At 39.6% G+C, this 23,333-nt stretch overlaps 1 protein-coding gene across 2 annotated transcripts in view; it reads left to right on the forward strand.

The window, feature by feature from the left end:
• The window catches only part of LOC121931083 (NADH-cytochrome b5 reductase 3-like), a 29,691-nt gene that overhangs the window by 2,638 nt on the left and 3,720 nt on the right, over window positions 1–23,333 (forward strand). Inside the window, exons 1-8 of one of the 2 annotated variants that reach the window (XM_042468379.1) lie at window positions 6,339–6,458; window positions 10,551–10,682; window positions 12,931–13,003; window positions 15,527–15,633; window positions 16,511–16,640; window positions 19,920–20,003; window positions 20,097–20,182; window positions 22,774–22,876. In XM_042468379.1, coding sequence (XP_042324313.1) covers window positions 6,396–6,458; window positions 10,551–10,682; window positions 12,931–13,003; window positions 15,527–15,633; window positions 16,511–16,640; window positions 19,920–20,003; window positions 20,097–20,182; window positions 22,774–22,876 — 778 coding nt within the window. In that variant the 5' untranslated portion in view covers window positions 6,339–6,395. Of the gene's footprint in view, window positions 1–6,338; window positions 6,459–10,550; window positions 10,683–12,930; window positions 13,004–15,526; window positions 15,634–16,510; window positions 16,641–19,919; window positions 20,004–20,096; window positions 20,183–22,773; window positions 22,877–23,333 lie in introns of those variants that run through there. The other variant, XM_042468380.1, reaches the window with a different exon arrangement.

The raw sequence follows: 23,333 nt of genomic DNA on the forward strand, positions 1-23,333 counted from the left end.
ACCCGATAGGTTTGCTTTTTTTGCACTTTTATAACAGCCCAAACAGTCTGAACTTAACCACGTTGGGTAGGAATAGTAGCAGAACCCAATACTATTATAACCTTTGGTAGGTTGTGTGTCAAAACTAAGCAGTTGCAACATGGCCTGAGTGTGTGTGTATATATATATGGCCTTGAGCTGCATGTGTCACTGATTTTTAGTGGCTGTTGTTTCATAGTTACACCCACTTATAGTCCTTTAAAACAATGCTGTTATAGAGGAATAACTGTCTTGCTTGCCAGAAACACTGTAGTTTTGAACTCGCAGCAAGGAACCTGCAGAGGCAGTAATATGTGCTATGTTCTGGGTCCCTGGAAAAGTGCAGAAAATGTTGGAAGGCTCATCCACATCAAGAAGTTGCAGAAGATTGAATTTTATTTCTCCTGCAGTTTCTTATTTATGCTCTTGTTTTTGCTGTTGGAAGCCTGCATATCACTAGTGTGGGTTTGGGGTGGGTTTTCCCCATGAAAAACAAGTAATACTTTCCCACTGAAATAAAATTTGAGGCCTTACTCATGGACCACTGTTAACCAAGAACAACAGTCATATCTACAGTTCATGTAGTTTGGTTTTGGGTGAAATCCTTCCCCCACCCCTTTTCTGTTAGGATTTAAAAAGTTATTTATTTTTAAAACCCTGTATTAGTAAGGTTTTTTCCTCCTAGAAGCTATGTAACTATTACAGCTTTACATTAATTCTACAATCAGTATTTTAGTATAATATTTTCCCTGGGAATGAAGAGCATGTTTAGGGCCCCAAACACCAAGGACCACTGAGAGGGTGGACCTTGCAGGAAGACTGTTGCTGTCCATTTGGTGCCATCTATCCAGCGAGGAAGGTACAACTGCTGCAATGAATAAACACACACATACATATACAAACACACAAAACCACTGAAGGAACACATGACCCCCAAAAACATAAAGTGACACTAGCTTTTTCTTTCCTTCTACGAGTTGCAGATGAACCATTACAGATCTAACACTACAGATGGAGCATTCACTTTGTCTTGCACAAATGCGCTAATTTTTATTAGGCAGTTCAAATAGCCGGTTGTCCTTTTTCAAGTGTATGGAGGGGTCAAGCAGTGCTGCACTGATACATTTTGAAATGCAGGCACTCATTTTGATAGGACCTATAACAGCCACCCAAAGAAAAATAATGTAACCAACTGTGTTGATCTGTATCAACAAGTCATTGGCCTGTTACAGACTGCCAAAATAAAGCTGCTTCGGGTCTCTTTGGAGGTATGCTGTTTAAATGATGCATGCATCCTAAGAATCTGGATGCTGCACCAAAGCTGCCCTCCAGTGCTTAGGAATGGAGTGTGGCTTTGGCGCGACCTCCGGACTCTTAGGACCCATGCATCATTTAAATAGCGTACCTCCAAAGAGACCCGAAGCAGCTTTATTTTGGCAGTCTGTAACAGGCCATTGTTAGCAGTTTTGATCTCAGCTAGGAGCAGGCATTTTGTAAAGCGTATGGATCTTAATTGCCTATTCATTTCACTTCCAGACACTTTGTACTGCACCAAGGATAGCCCATAACAATATACTGTTGCTAGAAAAAAGTATCTTCTCCCTTCCCTCTTTTGGTTTTTGCTATGAAGATTGCAGATAAACGTAGAGGACAAGTAACAGAGCCTAGGTGGTGCTAGAGTAAAGTAATATTATTGTCCCTGGTCATCAAAAAAGTCTGAGAGCTTTGACCCTGTAAGCCTTGGCTCCACTACACCCTTGGAATCAAGTGAAGTACATGTGTCTGTGAACAAGCAACACATGTCCAAGGCGCATTAGCCAATTTACATTTGTATTCCCCCCTTCTTCCAAATACAGTTGGCCCTCCTTATACACGGATTTTTTATACACAGATTCAAGCATCCACGGCTTGAAAATATTCAAAAAAAGTATGAATTTCAAGTATCAAACCTTGATTTTTCCATTTTATATAAGGGACACCATTTTGCTATGCCACTGGATTTAATGGGACTTGAGCATACACAGATTCTGTTATTCACAGGGGTTCCTGAAACCAAACCCCAGCTTGCTTCTCTTCTCCATGCCCGCTGGCAAATACTGTGAAGGTTATTTGTGCCATCTGGTGTAGAATATTATGATAACTATCTTTCTCAGTCTGTCTGTTTTCCTAGTCATTTGCCAGTGGAAGTGTTAGCCCAGCCTTGGGCAGTCAGCAGAAATCCTTGATATGTTGAGGGGTGGGATATATATTGCTGTACTGAGATGTGCCTAGGGTTGCCTGCACTCAGTTTACCTTGAAAGTTCTGTGTATTTCCGCATGGACTCTACAGACCAAATTGGCCTCCAAGCTTGGTGGCAATCATTCAATGATAGCAGAACTGTCTTGCTTCAAGGATTCGCCCTGCCTGCCTTGCTTCATATCTTATCCTGAAAGCACTTGCTTAAGTGCTTCCGAATTGTGGACACTTCAGCAATTTCAAGATGCAGTTGAGGTTTAGCACCTAAGATTAAAAAAAAGCTGTTAGTACACAGTTATCAATTAAGTAGAGGCCAAAATATTGCTGTGTATGTCTGATGTGCATTTGTGATCTCAGCCTTTGGCTGAGGGAGGCTGGTGATGACACAGGATTGTGGTGCTGAGTTTTCTTCTATGGAGGCATGTTGCCCTTGGGCAGTGCTGTTCAAGAGTTCTAGTTAGTGGAAGGGTGCTGGTCCCTGAGCCATCTGCAGTTGGTCCCTGGAGAGCCTTCAGGAAAGAAGGAAACAGTTGTGCCCAGTGGGCACAAATATGGTGCTGGTCCTTGACATGGGGAGAATGCTGTTCCCCTACATCTGATAGCTACTCAGGGGTTTCCTTTTGAAGAAGGGTGCCATCTTGATAGGCAGAAGCCCATTTGTCCTCTTCTCTTCAGCTCATTCACCTTTCCTCACTCCTCTGTTTTTGCTCTTGGCTTTCTCTCCCTCTTCAGGTTAGCCTTCCCTTTTCCTTTTGCAGTAACAGCTACACCAAACTCTTGGATGTTCTGGATAGCTTTGATAATGCTCCATCCATGAACATATTGAAATAAAATGAGAAAGGGAGTTCTTTGTACACATCATTTTTTTAAATTGTCATCTTCTTTTGTTTCGTTTCTCCTTGAGTGAGGCTATTAGAGCAAAGGAGAATGGAGGAAGAAGCAAACAAAGAACTTTATACCTTCCATTCTCTTTCTTCTACCCTTTGTGCTCTTTGCTTTCTCTCTTGGCTAGGCTTCCTTCCCTTCTTGCTTATGGGCAGCATTTTAGAGTCTCCTTGGAGATTTGTTCCCCACTGATGCAAATGGGAGGTCCCCTCCCCCAAGAATGGCCCGAACAGAGACAGACAGGCCAAAATAAAGCTGCTTCAGGTTACTTTGGAGTTATGCTGTTTAAATGCTGCATGCGTCCCAAGAGGCCAGAAGCCATGCTAAAGCAATGCTCCAGTCCTAAGAACTGGAGCACAGCTTCTAGCCTCTTAAGATGCATGTGTCATTTAAACAACATACCTCCAAGTGACCTGAAGCAGCTTTATTTTGGCCTGTCTGTTCGGGCCCAATGAAGTGGGATTCTTGTCAAGGTGGCAGGTAAGCGTGGAGGAGATAAACCTTTCTTCCATGGAAAAGTTGCCCTCCTTGCTTTTTCCTGATAGTAATTTTAAAAGCCATGGAATTGAGGTCTACTTTGAGCCTGTGTTATTCTCTGTTGCTTACCTTCTTGTACAGTACAGTGATAATCCAGGTCTGGTTTGGGGTCTACTACTAGGCCTGTAAAAACAAACAAACAAATAATCCCAACCAGAAATGACTTCTAGTCAGCTTCTGTTTTCATTTGGTGAGGAGAGGCTGAAGGATCTGTACCCCTTTCCTGATAAAAACAGCTACTCCTGGAAGTGGAAATGCAAAAACTGGTATGTTTTTTCAGTTCTAACATTTACCAAAGGACCACAGAAAAGAGCTCAGGTGTCACATGCAGACTTTAGGCTGCACTTTGCCTATCCTGGTCAAGGTTAATTTACATTACCTTATCTGTGTGTTCGGGATACATATCCCTTTTGTAATCAAGCCATAGGTAAAAAAAAGAAACATACAACATAGCATTTGTGACTGTGTCTACTTCATCTTAGCTAAACATGTCAGTAGGAGAAAGGGTCCTATGGCAGGAGTGCCTTGCAGGTGTTTCATAAGTTTCTAAACTTTTGCAGTCCATTTTTACAGTCTAGCTGGCAGATCAAAATTGCTTTTTCCCCCTTTAGCAGTCATTTCAATCCTCCTTCTGGCCACTGTCTCAGTCCTCTCCAAAAAGCATTCTCTGAGTGCTATATTTGAATCGACTACATGCTGCTCAGCACTTACCACACCCTAAATCTGGAGCCAGGAATTCTTAACTAAGGTCCTGCATAATGTTGAAAACTTTAAGAATAGCAGCTTACTGTTTTGTAAACGATGTTTTTCCCCCTCTTCTTTTATTGTTTAGCTTTTTCTGACAAATAACCACCATAAAAGAAGAGGGGAAAACATACTGTTTAGCTTTTTCTGACAAATAACATATAGACATCTAAAGTCTTTACTTGTGGGATGGAGAAGGCCTTGCAAGCTGTGAAAGTATAAGAAATTGATGCAGATGTCTTAAATGTATTCACCATCTCATACCTTCAGTGTTTACTTACTAAGGGACAACTATTATGTTGACATTATTTTAATACTATGGGAAGGTTTTCCTTCTTTTTAACTGAATCCCATGATGCTATTTTTTCCTTTTATTGATGTAATCCTGCCTCGGTCCGCAGGGAGAGGCGGGAAATATACATATTATTATTATTATTATTATTATTATTATTATTATTATTATTATTATTAAATTAACTGCCTCTGTATAACAAACAACACGTTTGCTTACCATTTGTAAAAGGGCTATTTTAGTGATGGATTTCAAAACTGTCCCAGCTGTATGTACCAAATTCCTTTAGCACAGTCCTAACATGATGTAGTGGTCTGAGCACCAAATTGTGACTCTGGAGACCAGGGTTCGATTCCCAGGTCGGCCATGAAACCCGCTGGGTGACCTTGGGCAAGTCACAGTCTCTCAGCATCAGGAAAGCAGTGGCAAACCTATGAACAAATCTTGCCAAGAAAACCCAATGATGGGGTCACCATAAGTCAGAATTGACTTGAAGAAACACAGCAACAACAATAAAGACCAAATTATTCCTCCTTGCCATCTCTTGGTAGTTAAGGAGCAAAGGGTCTTCTACTATTTGTACTTGGAGGCTGGCGTGGGCCCTTTCACACTACACAGTTACAGTAGAGCACTATGATACCGCCTTAATTGCCATTGCTGCATCCTGTCAAATCCTGGAATTTGCAATTTAAGGGAGGGGGGGGAATTTGAATTCTCAGTGGAAGAGATCTAGTGCCTCATAAAACTACAAATCCCAGGATTCCATAGGATGTTTCCATGACAGCTGTAGTGGAATTCTATTATTGTTTAGTGTGATAGTGCCCTGAACCACAGGAATAACCATAATACTTCCTCGTGTGTTTCTGGAATTGATATTTCGGCTACCTGCATCAACATTTTCCCTAGTATGCCAATTGGATTGTGATGTTGGTTAGTACTTGAGCTGTCCAATGTTGGGATCAAGTACTGACCGACATCACAATCCAATCTCTGTCTCTTTCACGCCAAGGGTTCAACCAATGTAACTGATTGTTTTTAATTCACGTATGGCTTTCATGTAGCTTTTGTCTTCTTCTGGGTACACAAGAGATATGTGGCTCCCATCCAAAACCAGTAAGGTGTTCCTCTCATTGCCAATGTGACAGGAGTTACAATGTTTGTGTCATCACAAGTACCCGTATAATTGGATAGGGAACTCTGAAATACACATATGCCATATTTTGAGCCACAAAATATAATATGGTGCCGATGGGAAGGTTATTGTCTTTAAAAGCAGCCATTACTCCCTTGTAGAGAATGTTTGACTGATTGATGATGAACTGGAGTGAGGGCAGCAGTTGTGAAGTGTAGTGAGTAGAACGGCAAGGGCCCAGGTTTCTTGGAGAAGAAAGGTATAATAATTAAAATAATAAAATTAGATCACATTTCCTTTTTTCTAGCGCAAGGGGAGTAAGTTATAAGAATGAATATGTTCTTTGGGTAATGATTATTCTGTGCCACTTACGTCAGCAAGACTGTGGTCAGAATATTGGCCAATAGCTTTCAAATTCTCTCCGATTTCAACAAAACATTGAGAATAAGACAGTTTATCTTTCATACTGGAGAGCAGAGAAGAAAGCTTCCTGCCATTAGTGATTGATGAACATTATCACAAGCTCTGGGAATATCTAATATTGTGGCTGGATGTTCTTGATTGCTTCAGCACCATTAACTTGTTTCCAAACAAGAACAACAGCGTTCATTCAAGTAAGAAGGAAAAAATGTTGTTCTTTGGGGGTGCTTGTGCTTTGGTGGTTTTAATAGCAATGGGGGAAGTAGATGTTTATTGTGCTCGGGCCATTTCTAGATGTCCTTGTAACAGAGTTGATAGAACAATCCTATTTATCTTTGTTCAGAAATAGGTTCCATTGAGGTCAGGGAGACTTACCCTGAGGAACGTGGGTGCAGGGTTACAGCCTTGGGTTGAAAAAGGTTGTAGTGGGCCTTCAAGTCAATTCTGACTTATAGCAACCCCAAGGTCATGGGATTTTCTTGGCAAGGTTTTTTCATAGGGGGTTTGTCTTTGCCTTCCTCTGAAGCTGTGATAGAGTGACTTGCCCAAGTGGATTTTTGTGGCTGAGTAGGGATTCAAACCTTGTTCTTCAGAGTTAATCCAACACTCAAACCACTACACCACACTGTCCTCCTTTGAAAAAGATGCTGACTCTTAATGAGGGTTTTGAAAGCTAGTTGTCTCTCAGATCTACAGCTGCAGATATATTTTCATATTTACTGGTAGAAAGCCATTGTTGAAATGCTTGACTTTACTAAGGAATCCTCAGAGCCAAACTAAAAACAATATTTCTTGAAGCCTGGGAGAATTATATTCATCCTTTAATGTATGGGCACTATTCATTGTCAGCTGTTGGAGACATGGTAGCATTGAAGAGCCTGACTTTGTGATGAAGTTGCACTGTTTGGCTTTTGAAAAGTGGCACATACAAGCCAGAGCAGTGCCGGTTCAAAGTAGAACTTAGGGAAAGTTACTGTTTTAGACTACAACCTTTTGAATCCCCTAGTAGCTATGGTGACTAGGGCCTGTTACAGACTGCCAAAATAAAGCTGCTTCGGGTCTCTTTGGAGGTATGCTGTTTAAATGATGCATGCATCCTAAGAATCCGGAAGCTGCATCCAAAGCTGCACTCCAGTGCTTAGGAATGGAGTGTGGCTTTGGCGCGACCTCCGGACTCTTAGGATCCATGCATCATTTAAATAGCACTCCTCCAAAGAGACCCGAAACAGCTTTATTTTGGCAGTCTGTAACAGGCCTAAGTTATTCTGGGAGATGTATTCTGAAAACATAACTTTTTGTGTGATTCAAAGGATATGCAGACATAATTCTTAGATCCCATAGTGGGCCTCATCTCTTCCAGCATTTGAAAACATCTGCCTGGTACCCCTTACGATGTGGCACCTTTTGTTCTGTTGAGCCCATTGGATGAAAAAATATCTGAAGGAGGAGTTGCCAAATTTGCAATGGCTTGAACATGGCATTAATGGGCTAATGTGCTTAGGGTGTGGCATTACAATATGAACATTGGTGCCTGTACGGCATGACCATCCAGAAATAACTGATTGGATCAGCTTTGTCTTTAGAGTGCTGAGTGACTTTGGAGTCACATGTTCAACTCTGCACCCACAGTTGATGTAATCTCATACAGAATAGTCCAGGGCACTGGAAATTATATGGTTCCCAATTGGTGAGGCATGTACTATTTAATCTCTCCTAAATAATACTCATTGAACTAGGAGGATGAAGAAATTGCAAGATCTTGAATACCAATGGCACTCCGCATCCAGGAAATATGATGCCAGTCCCTGGCAGATTGGGGGCAAATGCCAGTCTGCCACATGAGATAGTTTAAGAAGCACTGGTTTAAACGAAACTGGGATTTTGGAGGAATAATAAACTGGTAAAATGTACCACGGACATTTTGTCCATGTATGCAGCACCTGGGGAAAAAAAATCTGAAATGATTTCACGACGTTTTCTCTGTCATATGTAGGGTTGCCAGAATGAAAAGTGGAGATATTTCCTATGCTTTTATTGGTTGTGTAGAAGAGGGCATTTTAGCAGGTGTTGCTTGTTATCTGGTTGCATGACAAGCAACACTTGTTGAAATTCCCTCTTCTGCACAGTCACTGAAGATATAGGAGTCCTCTTGTTTTCTTTTCTGAGAATCCTAGTTGGATGAGGTAACTTTTCTCCTTCCTTTGCAGCTTATAAGGATAATTGGGAATTAAATCATGGAAACTGACAACATATGTCTTGTTTGAGAATAGGAAAAGTCTGGTTCTGACGTTGCCTATGCCCCCAATCTTTTTGTGTAGCTCTAAACTCCTTTGGATTTCCCCATCACTTTGACTTGAATGAATGAATAAACGGACAAATGAGTGAACCTCAGTTTCCCCTATTGTAAGCTTCCATAAGCAGCAGGTCATCTTTTGAATAGGTTTCAGTGGGCCATCCATTGTTTAGCATTTGTTTTTCAGAACCAGACATGACCTCATTTTTAGAAAATTGGCCACTTGGCCCACTGCAGTTGTCCATCCTTGATCTTGTTACATGAGCTACCATTACGGGCCCTTTTAAATAACACTATTATAGTGCTATGTTTCACTTTTAACTGCCGTGAGCTGGAGTCCTGGGGTTTGTAGTCTGAGGAGGCAGTAAAGGAGCTCTCTGACTGGGAATTCTAAAACCTCTCTGTAAACTACAGATCCCAGGATTCTTTAAGGTGTTGCCATGACAATTGAACTAGGCTCATAGCACTGTGTCTAGTTTGAAAAGGGTCCCATATAGAATGTTCAGGTGAAATTCAGGTAACATCTACACTGCAGGATTAATGCAATTTGACACCGCTTTAACTGCAATGGCTGAATGCTATGGAATTCTGAGATTTATAGTTTTGTGAGAAATTTAGCCCTTGTCAGAGAGGTCTGGTGCCACAACAAACTACAAGTCCGAGGAGTCTCCCATGCAAGGTGTTGTCAACACACCCCCTTCCATTCTAAGAGGTCATCTTGTAAAATTGGATGCTGTCTCTCAGTGACGGAGCACAAGTGCATGATCCACTGGGCATGCACATCTTGTTCCTGTGACCTAGCATACATTCTGTGTAGCATGCACATGGTGTGCCAAGATACGCATGTCCATTCTAATGTATATATTGATCCATATTGTAGTGATTTCTGTCACTCATCTCTTCACTTTCCCTTCACAACCTGTACGATGTATAGAATGTTCTATTCCATTTTGTATTCAGTTATTTCCCTGTATATTATATAGCATCTTGATAGAAAGGTAATCAAAAATAACTACTGTACTATTGTAACTACAATATTATTGCTGCTGCTGCTGAGTGTTATGTAGGTGGGGTGCTGATGTACAAACCTGAGCAGGTCTGGATCAGTTCCTGAGTCAGAGATCATCTGAAAATCATACATACTCTGCCTTGAATTATGTGGTGGGGAAGAGATAGAATATAAATGAAAGAAATAAAATAGATCCCTGGGTCTAATTTTGGCTTAGATTAAACACGTGTTCTCTTTAAACTGTGTGTATTGTTCGTATATTTATATCATGGCTGCTGGCCAACCATCCTTTCTAATAAGCAAATTGCTAGTAAATAGCCCAGAATGGTTGGCTAATGGGATCCAGCAGTTTGAAATCTCTGTATGTGTTTGAATGGACTCTAAGTTGGAGCTTGGAAAAGATGACAGACCAGTGAAGTGGGTGGCCAGGTATGCTTGTATGTGAAAAACAGGACTAGACATTAAGAGGCAGGGAGAAAGTAAGAAGTGGTACATTGGGGAACTGGAGTGGGGTTGTAGATCTGTTGTTTGTTCCCATTTATGCTTTATATGCACTTTTATAGAGCAAATATTACAAAATTACCAAAAAAGTTGTCCCTTGGGATTTCTCACTGTTCAGGAATAAGGAGCTTGTGTTGTATCTATGAATGTGTATTTCTGCCTATCAAGGACAAGATTTATGAGAACGAGTTCAAAGATCACCTCAGCTACTTCCAAATTCATCCTCACTCTCCTTAATTGTGAATGTCAGCAAATGTAATACTGCCTGAGCTGCCATTTTAATAGGAAGAAATTAATATGTTTAACAACATACACTGTCTTTGTAATAAATATGTTACATTTATAACAGGGTGTTACTAATGAGATGTTTTCTACTCTAGTGAATTCTTTGCTCATAACTGTTTACTGAGGTGGACTAGTTTCTTTTCATTTTTTCAGTAGTGGTAGTGATTTTAAAGTCTGTCTTCTTTTTTTATGTTACAGCTGGGAAATGTAGCAATTTCTCCAATATATTTTGTGATCAGCTTGATCATGAGACTGTTCTCCAAGCCTCGTCCTGCTATTACCCTCGAGAATCCAGATGTGAAATATGCATTAAGGCTGATAGACAAAGAGGTAAGAAATACTCACATTAGTTCCACTCACATTTGTGCACATAGCTAAAATAAGCACAAGATATGGAAGTGGTTCCAATGGCTGTAATAATTTCAGCACATAGAAGTAAATGTAAGATTGAACTGTAGTCAATACAGTGTCAGCTATTAAGGGGAATTCCCCAAAAGTTTGTGCTTTTGGACTAATTTACACTTATGGAAGTAATGTGTGGCATTACACAGTTTCAGCATGTAAGGGAAGGAGGATGGCTTTGTGTCTAACCTCTCCTCCATGTTTAAACCACATGATTGTGAAGGGAAAAAACACAAATATGTCTGGTTTCCAAAGAGGTTGATTTTGTTAGACTAATGCAGCAAAACCAACCAAAGTCTAATCTGCAGTGCAGATTCAATATCCAGTCAGCCCTTCTTATACACAAATTTTTAATACACGGATTCAAGCACCCATGGTTTGAAAATGTTCCAAAAAGTAAAGATTTCAAATATCAAGCCTTGATTTTCCATTTTTATAAGAGGCACCATTTTGCTATGTCATTATACAGTATTTAATGGGACTTGAGCATCCACGGATTTTGTTATACACGGGGGATCTTGCAACCAAATCCCAGCGTATAACAAGGGTCCACTAATTTGACACTGCTTTAAATGCCATGACTCAATGCTATGGAATTCTGGACTTTGTAGTTTTGTGAGCTGTTTAGTCATCTCTGTCAGAGAACTCTCCTGCCAGAATAAACTACAAATCCCAGGATTTCATGGGATGGAGGCATGGCAGTTAAAGAGGTGTCAAATTGTATTTTTCTATAATGTAGATTAGACCAAAAAGTCCTGTGTCATTTTAATGACTAAAAGATTTTTTTACAACATGAGCTGTCAGAGACCAACTTGCAAGTTCCAGACACAATATTATCTTCCTCTCACTCTGTCTCACTGAACTTTATGGCTTCAGACATAGTTGCTAGATTTTCCTAACTCACTTTTGTTTTCCCTGTGATTTTTTTCTGTCATTTTTTCTTACCATTAAGGGGGAACAAAGAATGAATAGCTGCACAATAGCTGCTTCTAATCTCTAGCCTCCATTTCCTCTGTTGAGAAGTGCTCTGGGCCGTGAATGCATGTGATGACCGTGGCAGTGTGGTATCTCACATGTGCAGCTTGTACAAAGCACATCAAAAACACAACCCAGTAGAAGTTATCAGACATTATGTTTTTCAGTAGCACTGTTTTCCCAAGTTTTAGTATGTGTTCAAAGTTTTTTTGAGGGGAGGGAATGTATGTATACGTATTTATTGATTTTTATCCATTGTGTTTCCAGTGGAAGCCCTAGTGGTTTAAATGGTTTAAATAAAATAAGTAAAATAAAAGTTTCCAGTTGTTAATTTATGTATGTCTGTTTGTAGACCAATCTCTTTAACTCAGAAGTGCAAAGAGGTTAATCTCTTTTTAAAGAAATTCATAAAATAATGTCTTTACTGCCTGCCTTCCAAAATGATTTAATCATGCGTATACCATATATACTCAACTATAAGTTGACCTCATGTATAAGTTGAGGTCAGGCTTTGGGGCCAAAATTAGGGATTTTGCCATGACTCGTGAATAGGTCGAGAGTAAAACTTGGAGGTTCCTTCAGTGTGTGTATGTGTGCGTATAGCAAGAGAGACTCTCACTGAGGCTTTTTGCTTCATCATTTCAGCCAGACGCAGGGGCAGGAGATGGACTTCTAAACAAACAGCAATATCAATCAATAGCTGCTCCTCTCCATACAGCATGGTGAAATCTGAAAGGGCTGCTGTCAGATTTCCATAGTGACCCATAAATAAGTCAATCTGGGATTTTGGGCTCAATTTTTGAGCACAAACTTTTAGACTTATAGACACGTATATACGGTAACTCATGGAGTGATATAATATTTTAATGTGTAGCTCTTGGTCTAGGAATATATGTCTGGCCATATATACATTGTTGTAAATCAAGGTTCCTGTTCAAAAGTCTTGTCACTTTACAGTTGTGTTCTGGTAATGCTTAACACAGGGTAGCCTGGAGGAAATTTCTCTTAATAGAATGCAGATCTGTGCTGATTTACATTCTTCATGAACAAGTATGTTTATTTCCTAAGTAAATAGATTCTGCTTGAAAATTAGTTAATATTCCAGTTATAAATATGTGCAGTGGAAGAAAATAATGTTAGACTAGAATATATGTAATCTTTAGAAAGGACTTTGCTGTTTCTTTGTGTGGTTTTTTCACAGACTATCAGCCATGATACCAGAAAATTCCGTTTTGCCCTGCCAAGTCCAGAACACATTTTGGGCCTTCCTGTTGGTATGTTGTTGTTGTTTTTTTTTAATGTCAGGGAAATGGGCCCTTTTTACAGTTTAATGACCATGCATTTAACCAGATGACTGAGAAGGAAATAGTATTGTTTGGTTGAATTTAAGTTCGCAGAAAAAAGAATTCTGTAGACTGCAACTCCATTCCCTGCTTTGACCGTCCACAAACATGGCTGCATTTCACCCTTGGTCAAAGGATTTGAGGTTCAAGGAGGGGGGGAAACCAGGCTTCATTTCTTTAACAACAATGGTTAAAGATGTTCTTTGACACAAAGTATTAGCAGACAGCATACCTCTGTTTAAAAAAAAAAGTTAATGCTTCTCCCCCCCTCCAATTTTTTTTTGTTTGTTTTGCTTGTTTTTTCTGTTTTTAACAAGGATATTGAGATATTGAGAAAATTTTGCTACTTACCTCATGTTAGTGGTGGAAGTCATCTGCCAGATTTTGAAAGGCAAATGTAACTCTAAAAATTCTAAATCTCTATTGGAGAAGATTGAATAATTCTAATTCACCCTTTGTATGTTTTCATGGGTAATAACTACTTAACAAAACTGTTGTCACCAAATTTTATATTTAATTTGAATACAATAATGCTGTATTCTTAAAGCATTTTATTTATTTACTATATAGTCCAATTTGTTTGTTTTCTGTTTCAGTTGCAACATAATGGTGGTTATTCTTTTTGTGTTTTGACAATCAAAAGCAGTCTTACCCCAGACCAATGTCCACCAAATCCTTTGGACCTGAACTCTCATCATCCCCAGCAAACATGGGCATTGGTGGGAGATTATGAGAATCAAAGTCCAAGACTTCTGATTGGCATCACTTGGGGAAGGTTGGACCAAGGGGTCTCAAATAATAGAACTGATTTAAAGAAATCATTCCTGCACCTAAAGGCTTGGTTCTGCCAGCAGGAAAGTATTCAGCAAGTAACTGTGCTTATCACAATAAGATCTGAGTCTTTGCCTAAGTGGAAGATCTCCTTGAAACCTATGTGGGATGCCTTGAATTCCGGCATGAAAACAAAAGAAGGGAATATACAAAATAAAAGCCAATGGTAATAACTGTAAGGAGGGGTATTGTCCAGCTAGTTCTCAATATTCCTGATCTGAAAGGAGCCATGTTTTTCTTCATCCTTTTATACAATTAGCAAATCATAAAGAGTCTTTTCTTTCCAAATTTAGCTAAACCCACTGCCTTGAATCCCATTCTAGGATTAATAAGTATAGTTTCTGTGTCTTTTGAGTTCTGCCCACTCCTGCTTTGCTAGAGTTCATGGAGTGGGCAAAAGCAAACTCTTGCAGCCACCTGCCTTCAGCCCATTCTCCATGCAGCTGTTTGCTACTGGCGGTTCAATGCTTTAGCAGCTACAGCCACCTGTGTCTCTGGTTGCAGTGCAGTTTCTTTCTTGTTTTGGTAGCTGAACAGAATCTGTAATTGAAGGCAGATGCTTCTTTTGATGCTCCAGAAATAAGCACAGGGCAAGCAAGTAGGTGTTGTTGTTCTTAGCATTGCCAAAAGTGGACATTTGGAAATCAAAGGTAGACAGATGAAATGAAAAGCATTTGTGCTGTGCATCAGTCATAGGACAGTAATATAATGATTGCGTGTAATATTTGTAATGCAGTGGTCCACATAATATTTGTTGTGGAGTTGAGTGGAATAGAAAAAGCACTGATGTTTGATTCCTCTTCCTTTTCATGTATGGACACTACAAATGTTTCATTATTTGGTTTGCATGCAGTACAGAATATGGTGTACACCGTTGCTTCAGGTGCCCACATCTTTAAAAATTGCCTGCACAACATAACCTGCCCATCAACACTGCTCCCTTAGGCGGTGACACTGTAAAAAGGCACATGAGTATATTACTACCTAGGGATGAAATACATCAGCTGTGTTTTAACTATAATAACAGACCTTGGTGTGCTGTATCCAACAATTACTGTTTCAGTGTCTTTAGTTTTTAAATACTACCCAGAGTTTTGTGCAAACGCAGACAACTGGTCTGTATCATTTGGCCATGATTGGGGCCTAACTTCCTGCTTGCTTTTATTTCCTCAGATTTTCAGAATTACTAGTGAGACTTGGTTGATCATGGAAGATTTTTTTTTTCATGAACTGGATGGAAATATGAAAGCTTGAAGCATTATCTAAAGCAGAAGCAGGTGCACAGAGGATGGGACAGTTTTTGCCCACTCCTGCTATGTCAATCTTGGGAGTAATTCTAGAAGTAACATCTTTGGGAATTTTCACATAACCAAGGAGATTTTCCCATTCCCTGCTTTATATAGAACTTTTAAAATTGATATTGCAGCCGAGCAAGCAAAAAGGGGAGAGTGGAAACATTTTATTTGTATTCTGAATGTTTTATTGATTTTACTCCCCCTGATTCTTTTAGGAGAAGGCGATGAAGTACGTATCTAGTAACTTTAAAAAACTGTAAGGATGCATGTCTGAAACTTGAGTGTGTACATATTAATTAACAGTTAACCTTTTTGTCATTACCTTTAGGACAGCACATTTACCTTACTGCAAGAATTGATGGGAATCTGGTGATCAGGCCATACACACCAGTCACCAGTGATGATGACAAAGGTTATGTGGATCTTGTTGTAAAGGTAAAGACTACCTGCTTTACCTGTTTGGAGATTATCCCCTCCAGGGCAGTGCCGAGGAAGCACATTTTGAACTAAGGGTGAATACTGCTGGTGACATATGCTGGTGTAATCCAAGTTTGTGCCAGAGTCTTTCATTTGGGGGATGCTGAGGAAAGAGGTATTCAGCATCTCCTCATGCAGTGCCTCCACAACAGAATGCAGCTTCCAAGCACTAAAATGTGCCCCTACAAGACACTGGGCACCATATTTCTGTAACTGGGAGAACAGAACGGCCACTACCTCCCAGGCCTCCATCCAATCCATTTACTTATGCTCATTGGCAATCGGGAAGGGTGATTCTGCTGTCTTTTTCCAACTGTAGAACATCAGCTAGACACTGTCCTGGTGCCTCTTGCCTTCTCCCTAGCCCCTAAATGGCCATGAGAATAGGGATTGGTGTTTAGAAACTTTCTTCCATGAGGGACAAAGGGGATATTACACTAGTGGCGTGCTATAAGTAGGATTGCATTCTGTAACTTCTGCAGTGTTTTTAATATTGGCAAAGCTGATGGAATTGGAGTCCAAAACATCTGGAGGGAGACTATTTTCCAACCTGGCCCTGTGGTAACAATAATTTGAAGCATTGTCTTAAAGTTCTCTGTATGGTATTTGGTCTCTTTTAGAATCCTCACAGATGTTTCTGGTACATGCATATGGATCATGGTAAACCTGTAGATCTGGATTTATGAAATCCATGTGTCAGACAGAAAGACATGTTCCTAATCCTTATGTTTCTGCAACCTCCATCCCCTTAGATTATCTAAATCTGCTAATTGTAAATTGATTTTTGGCTTTAAAATTGTTCTTTTTCCCAAAAATCTTTCTCTCATTTAAATAGATATATTTCAAAGGTGTCCACCCAAAATTCCCTGATGGAGGAAAAATGTCACAGTACTTAGAGAGCCTAAAGACAGGGGACACTATTGATTTCCGTGGACCCAGTGGATTGCTTGTCTATAAGGGGAAAGGTAAGACTGTTTTTTATCAATAAATATATGCTTATAAGAACTAGGGGAAAGTACCTCATTTGTCTTTACAAAAAGTGAACTAGTAAACTAGAATAAGAGTAAATTAGTCTAATTTACTCTTGAGCAGAAGGAGACTATGGCTGCATCCACACTGTAGAAATAATCCAGGTTGACATGACTTTAATTGCCATGGCTCAGTGCTATGGAATTCTGGGGATTGTAGTTTTGTGAGACATTTAGCCTTCTCTATTAGAGAGCTTTGGTGCCACAACAAACTACATTTCCCAGAATTCCACAGCATTGAACCATGGCAGTAAGTGGTGTCAACTTGTATTGTTTCTACAGTGCGGACGCAGTCTCTGTTCTCTTTCTTTAGCAGAGTAGTGAGAACATGAAAATTAAACATTTTTTAAAAGAATGCTGTATATAGCTGGCAGGGTCACTCTTGAAGCCTTTTAACACTCTAGAAAGAGTACCTGTGTCTGATTAGATGTACAGAAGTGAGTTGTTTTGTTTTTAGACAAGTGCAGGTTGCCATGTGGAGATAATCGATTTGAAACCTGCTGGAATTTCACTTTATAACTGCTGAAGATGCAGGTGTCCAGGCCTACTTTGCCTCAGGTGTCGCGCATATTTTAGACTGGAAAGTGTAGGATTTGGCACTCTTAGAAAACCGGTTCTAATTTTCTAGTTTGATGCTGCATGCCACATAACATGGTTAGTTGCAAAACAGCAGTGTTTCCAGACATTGGTGTTTTCTCCATTAAATCAAATTGTCCTGTCTCTATATATACTCTATATACACAATTTGAGACAGGACAATTTGATTTAATGGAGGTAACACCAGTGTTCTGGAAACATTACTGGAGTCCGACAGATGCTCTGAATTTGTTGTGTGTCTGTGTAACAGCAGACATTGCTTATCTGAATATTTCAGTTGAATATTCAGGTCAAACTGTGTATTCAGAACATTCCTAATTGAAACTGATCATTTTCAGCCTGAACATCCTAAATCATACTAAGAAATCACAAGAACTTTGGGTGAATTCAGATACCGTGTCATAATTTAGCAATAGCATGTACATTTCTATACCGCTTATCAGTGCACTTAAGCACTCCCCAAGTGGTTTACAATGTGTAAGCTAATTGCCCCCAACAAGCTGGGTACTCATTTTAGTGACCTCAGAAGAATGTATGTTTTAAACTGTATTGTTTTTAATGTTGTAGGCTGCCCTGAGTCCCAGTCTTGGGAGAAGGGCGGGCAATAAATAAATAAATAAATAATGCCAGGCTGGGTCAACGCTGATCCCTGGCTGGTATTGAACTCACAACCTTGTGGTTTGTGAGTGCGTGGCTGCAGTACAGGCATTTAATCACTGCACCACCTTTTGATTTTGTGCTAAAAGAATGCATTGCAGTGAGCCGTGACCTGATATGTAAGGCAGAAAAGTGTACAGTTCAGTCATGGTTTAAGTTGTGGCAGTGAGGCCAAAGGTTTATTGAAATAAAACATTTAAGAAGTGAAATCAGGATTTCAAACACTGGGGGACAGTCATAGAGTTCCTATGGATTTTAAATAACGAACAGTAGATATTCATACACAACAGCAAATAATCATAATTTCCCCTCCCTCCCTTGTAGTGGCATTGTGGCCTCCATAAGCCCACATGCCCAAGGAAGGTCCAGAAAGTGCTTCCATTAGCTGTAAATTCACATCAGCAAACCAGTTCTAGCAGTTTTCATTTCTCCCACTAGCAGGCCTCTTGTAAATTAAGTGGAATTAATTGCCCATTCAGGATTAAGCGATTCCAAAATGTTTTGTATTATAAGAGGGGTAATTGACAACAATGTGTTGTTGCTGGGCAAGTCCCATTTCTTCTCCAGCTACAGTGAAGATTGAAACGAAGATCAGTGGGAAAAGGGAAGCTGACTGATGGAGGGTGACAAAATGGTCTCAGCATCCCTGCTAATCAAAAATCAAAAAGTATCAGTGCTCAGACCCTGCAAAGACCCACTACATCACCACTTTACACTGCTTCCATTCCACCTAGCAACTGCACCCTAGACAACTGTTGCTGCAACATTCCCTCTCCTCAGCATTTTGTTTTCCTGCCATTTTGTGATCCCCTATTTATTATCTCCACAGTAATCCATTATTGTGGATCTACAGTAATAATCCACAGTGTCCCACTCTAGAACAGGTATGAATTGCTCACCAACAGTGATGGAAAGTATCTTCTCCCACAGTGGAGGAGGGAGGAAGAGAAGTTGACAAATCATGGCCAGAATCTTGTGTCACCTAACTATAACTGTTCCATATTAATGACCACTACTTTGTCACAGTCTTGACACTATTTAACTATTGTAACTTTACCAACAACCCCCTTTACCGGACACCAATGCATAAGGAGAAGGTGGTCTATTCTGCTGAGGATCACAGCACAGTTGACTTATTTTTTGATCAGTTTTCTAGGAGTTGGGCTAGGAGAAGTTACTTAGTTAAGTACTTAGTTACCCTAAGTATAAGCTAATACAGGATTCTGGCCATAATATACTTATTTGTACAGTACATCCTTTTAACATCAAACCAAGGTGGCATTACATTTGAAGGCAGCCAGTGTAGTCAAAAGGCAGCCAGTGTAGTGAACTCAACAACCATGGCTGCAATTTAAAAATTTTCAGTTATTCTTTGCATTCTTGCAAAGCTTATAGTAAGTAAATGAAAGGGGGAAAAGTTACTAGTAAGACATTCTAGCTGCATCCCATTCTTTCTGTTTCCTGCCTTTGCTGCCACAAAGACTGGATGAAACAGAGTTATTGCAGCTCTCAAAATGACAATTTTCCCTGTTAGTGCCATACCTATGCTTTTCCCCCTTCTTAAAATGGTATGGTAATATGAGAAGAGCTGTGTTGGATCAGACCAAATGTCTGTATTCTGTTCCAGCAGTGGCCATCCAGTAGGTCATGGGGAACACAAAGCAGGCCACGAGTGCAGTAGTACTCATGTTCCCAGGCAATTGGTATGCATTGCTGCTGTGATACTGAACATAATCCATAGTAAGAATGATCAGCAGCCATCAATTGCCTGTGTGGCTCTTTGGGATTCCTGTCATGCTGAATACATTACAGGATAGGGAGTTCTTCCTTCAGTTTTTATATTCTCCTACATTAGGGTAGGTGTGTGTGTGTTTTCTCTAGTTCATTTGTCTCTCTGTTCTGCCTCTACCCAAGGATTCTCAAGCACTCATACCCTGCTGATTTCTTTCCTTGTTCTTACAGGTGTATTTGCCATTCGTCCAGACAAGAAATCTGAACCAGTTCTTAAAAGAGTGAAACAGGTTGGGATGATAGCAGGTGGAACAGGTAGGTGAGAGACTTTTATGTCTTCTTTCTTGTGAGGGATTTCTTGTGGTCTTGATCAGGTTTGATTGACTGGCTATTTTTGTTCCTTTAAAGGAATTACCCCAATGTTACAGCTGATCCGAGCTATTGTGAAGGACAAAGATGATCCTACTGTTTGCCATTTACTTTTTGCTAACCAGGTAAATAGAAGTCCTTATTTATGGTGGGGTAGCTGTATTGATTTCCTGAAGACACCAGATGCCAAACCCCAAACAGCTTTTTTGGATCTTGGAAACCAAGAAGGGTTAGCCCTGATTAGTACTTGAAGTTGGGAGACTGCTAGGCTGTATTCAGAAGAGGACAATGGAATGCTACCTTTGAATACTCCTTGGCTAAGAAAACCCTATGACATTCATTATGTCGCCATAAATTGAGAGGGGACTTGAAGGCACATGCATTACATCAGTAAAGTGAACAAATGGCATTGAGTTGCCAGAGTGAAGAAAAAAAGGATCTTGTTGATCTATAGTGAATGTTACACAAAAATAGATTCCATCAGTTTCTGTGGCCATTTAGTTAAGTGTGCATCAGACTGAAACCTCATTCTTATACTTGAGATTGTCCAAAACAGCTTCTTCCCACCTATGATCCCACACCAGCAGTTTATTGGGACACTCCCACTAGGTTTCATTTGGTAGCCAGGATCATTGCAGTCTGTATTTTCTGTATACTTCACATTGCAATTTGTGTAATACTCTGTTTGCCTGCAATGGAATGTCTTAGCAGCTTAAACATCACCATGCTTTTTAGCTTAATATAAATGGCTTTTTATATACTGAAGAAAGCATGAGATAGCAATAAATTAAATAACAAGTGTGTAATGCTATGGATATTTTGCTAGGAATGAACCACACTGAATTTAGTTGATCCTACTTTAAGGAAAATATGGCATAGGATTTTCTGTCAAGCTTCTACTCATGTTGATCTACTTTCTTCAGCTTCTTTCTTCAAAACTAAAGCAGCTCCTAAAATTGCACTGGTGTAGCTTGAAGTTATAGCTTAAACTGTGTACATGTGTAGTGAATTTAAACTTCAGCTCATATTGATCCACTTGTCAATTTAAATCTTACAGGCCTGTGTTTCGGTTGTTCTTTTGTATTTCCATTAACACAGTGCTTCTATTAATAGGGTTGCTCCTCTATTATTTAACGTCTGTTGTGACACCTGCCTTAACCTAATCCTATCCTAAAATAGCTTGTAGGAGAGGCAGTTCTAGAAATAGGTTTCTCCCGACAACAGGTGCACATAAATATTCCTTCCTTGTAACTCTCAATATAATCTTTTACTTTAAGGCCAAACCTTTTTGCATAGTGTAATATTGCTTCATTGTACACGTCTTTAGCATGACTACAGATTGAGTCTCCCTCATCCAAAATGCTTGGGGCCAGAAGTTTGGAATACCTGTATTTTTACATATACATTGAGATATCTTGAAGATGCAACCCAAGTCTGAACACAAAATTCATTTCTGTTTCATATGCACATCATACAGAATAATTTCATAAGCACACTAAACAGAATAAAGGTAATTTTATACAATATTTTAAAAGTAATTTTGTACATGAAAGAAAGTTGTGTATATCGAACCATAAAGAAACAAAGCTTGTGTACAGTGAACCATCATAAAGCAAAGGTGTCACTATATCAGCCACTCATGAAAAGTTTTGGGTTTTGGAATATTTTCCATTTTGAAATTTGGGGTAAGGAAGACTCAACCTGTATTAAAAATTTATATGCTTAAATATTGGCAGTGGTTACTTTTGCTCTGTGCAAGAACATGTCTTAAAGTGGATCACAGATTTCTTGCTGAAGTAAAATGTAAAATAAAACATTTCAGTATAACAGCAGTGGGGCCGATTTAAATCTTATGTAGCAATTTTGTTTTTTACCCACTAGGATTTTTTATAGCTACTGTTGAATTTACAGTGGAGTTTTAATGGTTTTCAGTCACAATACACATCTTGTAACACTAGATAACATGCCAGCCTCATGAGGGCCCTCTTGGCTACTTTATCACATCCCCTTTCTGGTTCTCAGCCAGCATCACACTGCATTCCAGTAACTCCCTCCACTATCAATCTACTCACCTTGGCTTTAGGCAATACCTTTCCTCTCACCTTTATTTTCACCTTATGGTGACCCTAAGGTGAATCTATCATGGGATTTTCTGAGGCTTAAGAGTGTGTGAATTGCCCATAAGTTTTGCCTTTCTATTCTTATTCACACACACAACCTGCTTGTTCATGGGTATAAATGTCTGTCCCTAGACACTTCAATCCATGCATCTGGTGAGGTAGTCTTAGTGTATGGAAGCTTATGCTTCCAACTCCTTTTAGTCACATAGTCACAAAGATCCTTTGCTAAACATTTTTAATATTAATGTCATCACTAATCAGTGATGTGGCTTTCTGTTAATTGAGCAAGGATTTATTTGTTGTGGGGAGATTACACCCAGCAATATGAACCTTTCCCATTTTTCCCATAGCCTACCCATAATGTGAAAAGGCATGGTTTCACAACAAGGCTATCTGATTTATTTCGTCACTGACATAAAACCCTTCAGAGGCAGGTTCTTTTACTAGACCAAAATCTCAGATAATAGTGAGGGAAGTAGGCAAAATTTATACAAAATTGCTCAGCAGTGCTTTAATCCATCACCCTTTAAAAATGCCATGCAAGAAATAGCAGAAAGCTATAAAATAGAAGCATCATGTTTTCCTTTCTTAAACAGACTGAGGAGGATATCCTGCTGCGTCCAGAACTTGAGGAAGTGCATTCAGTGCAACATTCAGCCCGCTTTAAATTGTGGTATACATTGGACAGGGCACCTGAAAGTAAGTCTTTCATTTTGTGATTGCTTACAGTGTTTATATAATCTATCTTCTTGGAATGCTTCTGATCTGACCTCTCAAATAACACACTAAAATCTTCTAGATCTGTCTCCTGCATATTAAACAGTGTGTTCAGCATAACAAAATAGTCCTACATGTGGCTGATAATTCCATTTACCATTGCCCAGTCTTATAATGGCATATGAAGTGAGCCCGGACTCATAGACTGTAAAAATCTGACATCTTGTATCCAATTTGGGATTTTCAATAAACCTTTTGGTTGCAAAAGGCTATAGTGGCACCCAGCTGGAAATTGCAAGGCACTTATTCATTTCCAGGAAAATGCTGCACTTGTGGATAATTGCAATTCTGTTACTTTATGTACGATTTTCGCTATTAAGACTTACCAAACACACACACACACACACACACACACACACACACACACACACACACACAC

This window comes from Sceloporus undulatus, chromosome 5, assembly GCF_019175285.1.
Source record: "Sceloporus undulatus isolate JIND9_A2432 ecotype Alabama chromosome 5, SceUnd_v1.1, whole genome shotgun sequence".
Classification (NCBI taxonomy): Eukaryota; Metazoa; Chordata; class Lepidosauria; order Squamata; family Phrynosomatidae; genus Sceloporus; species Sceloporus undulatus.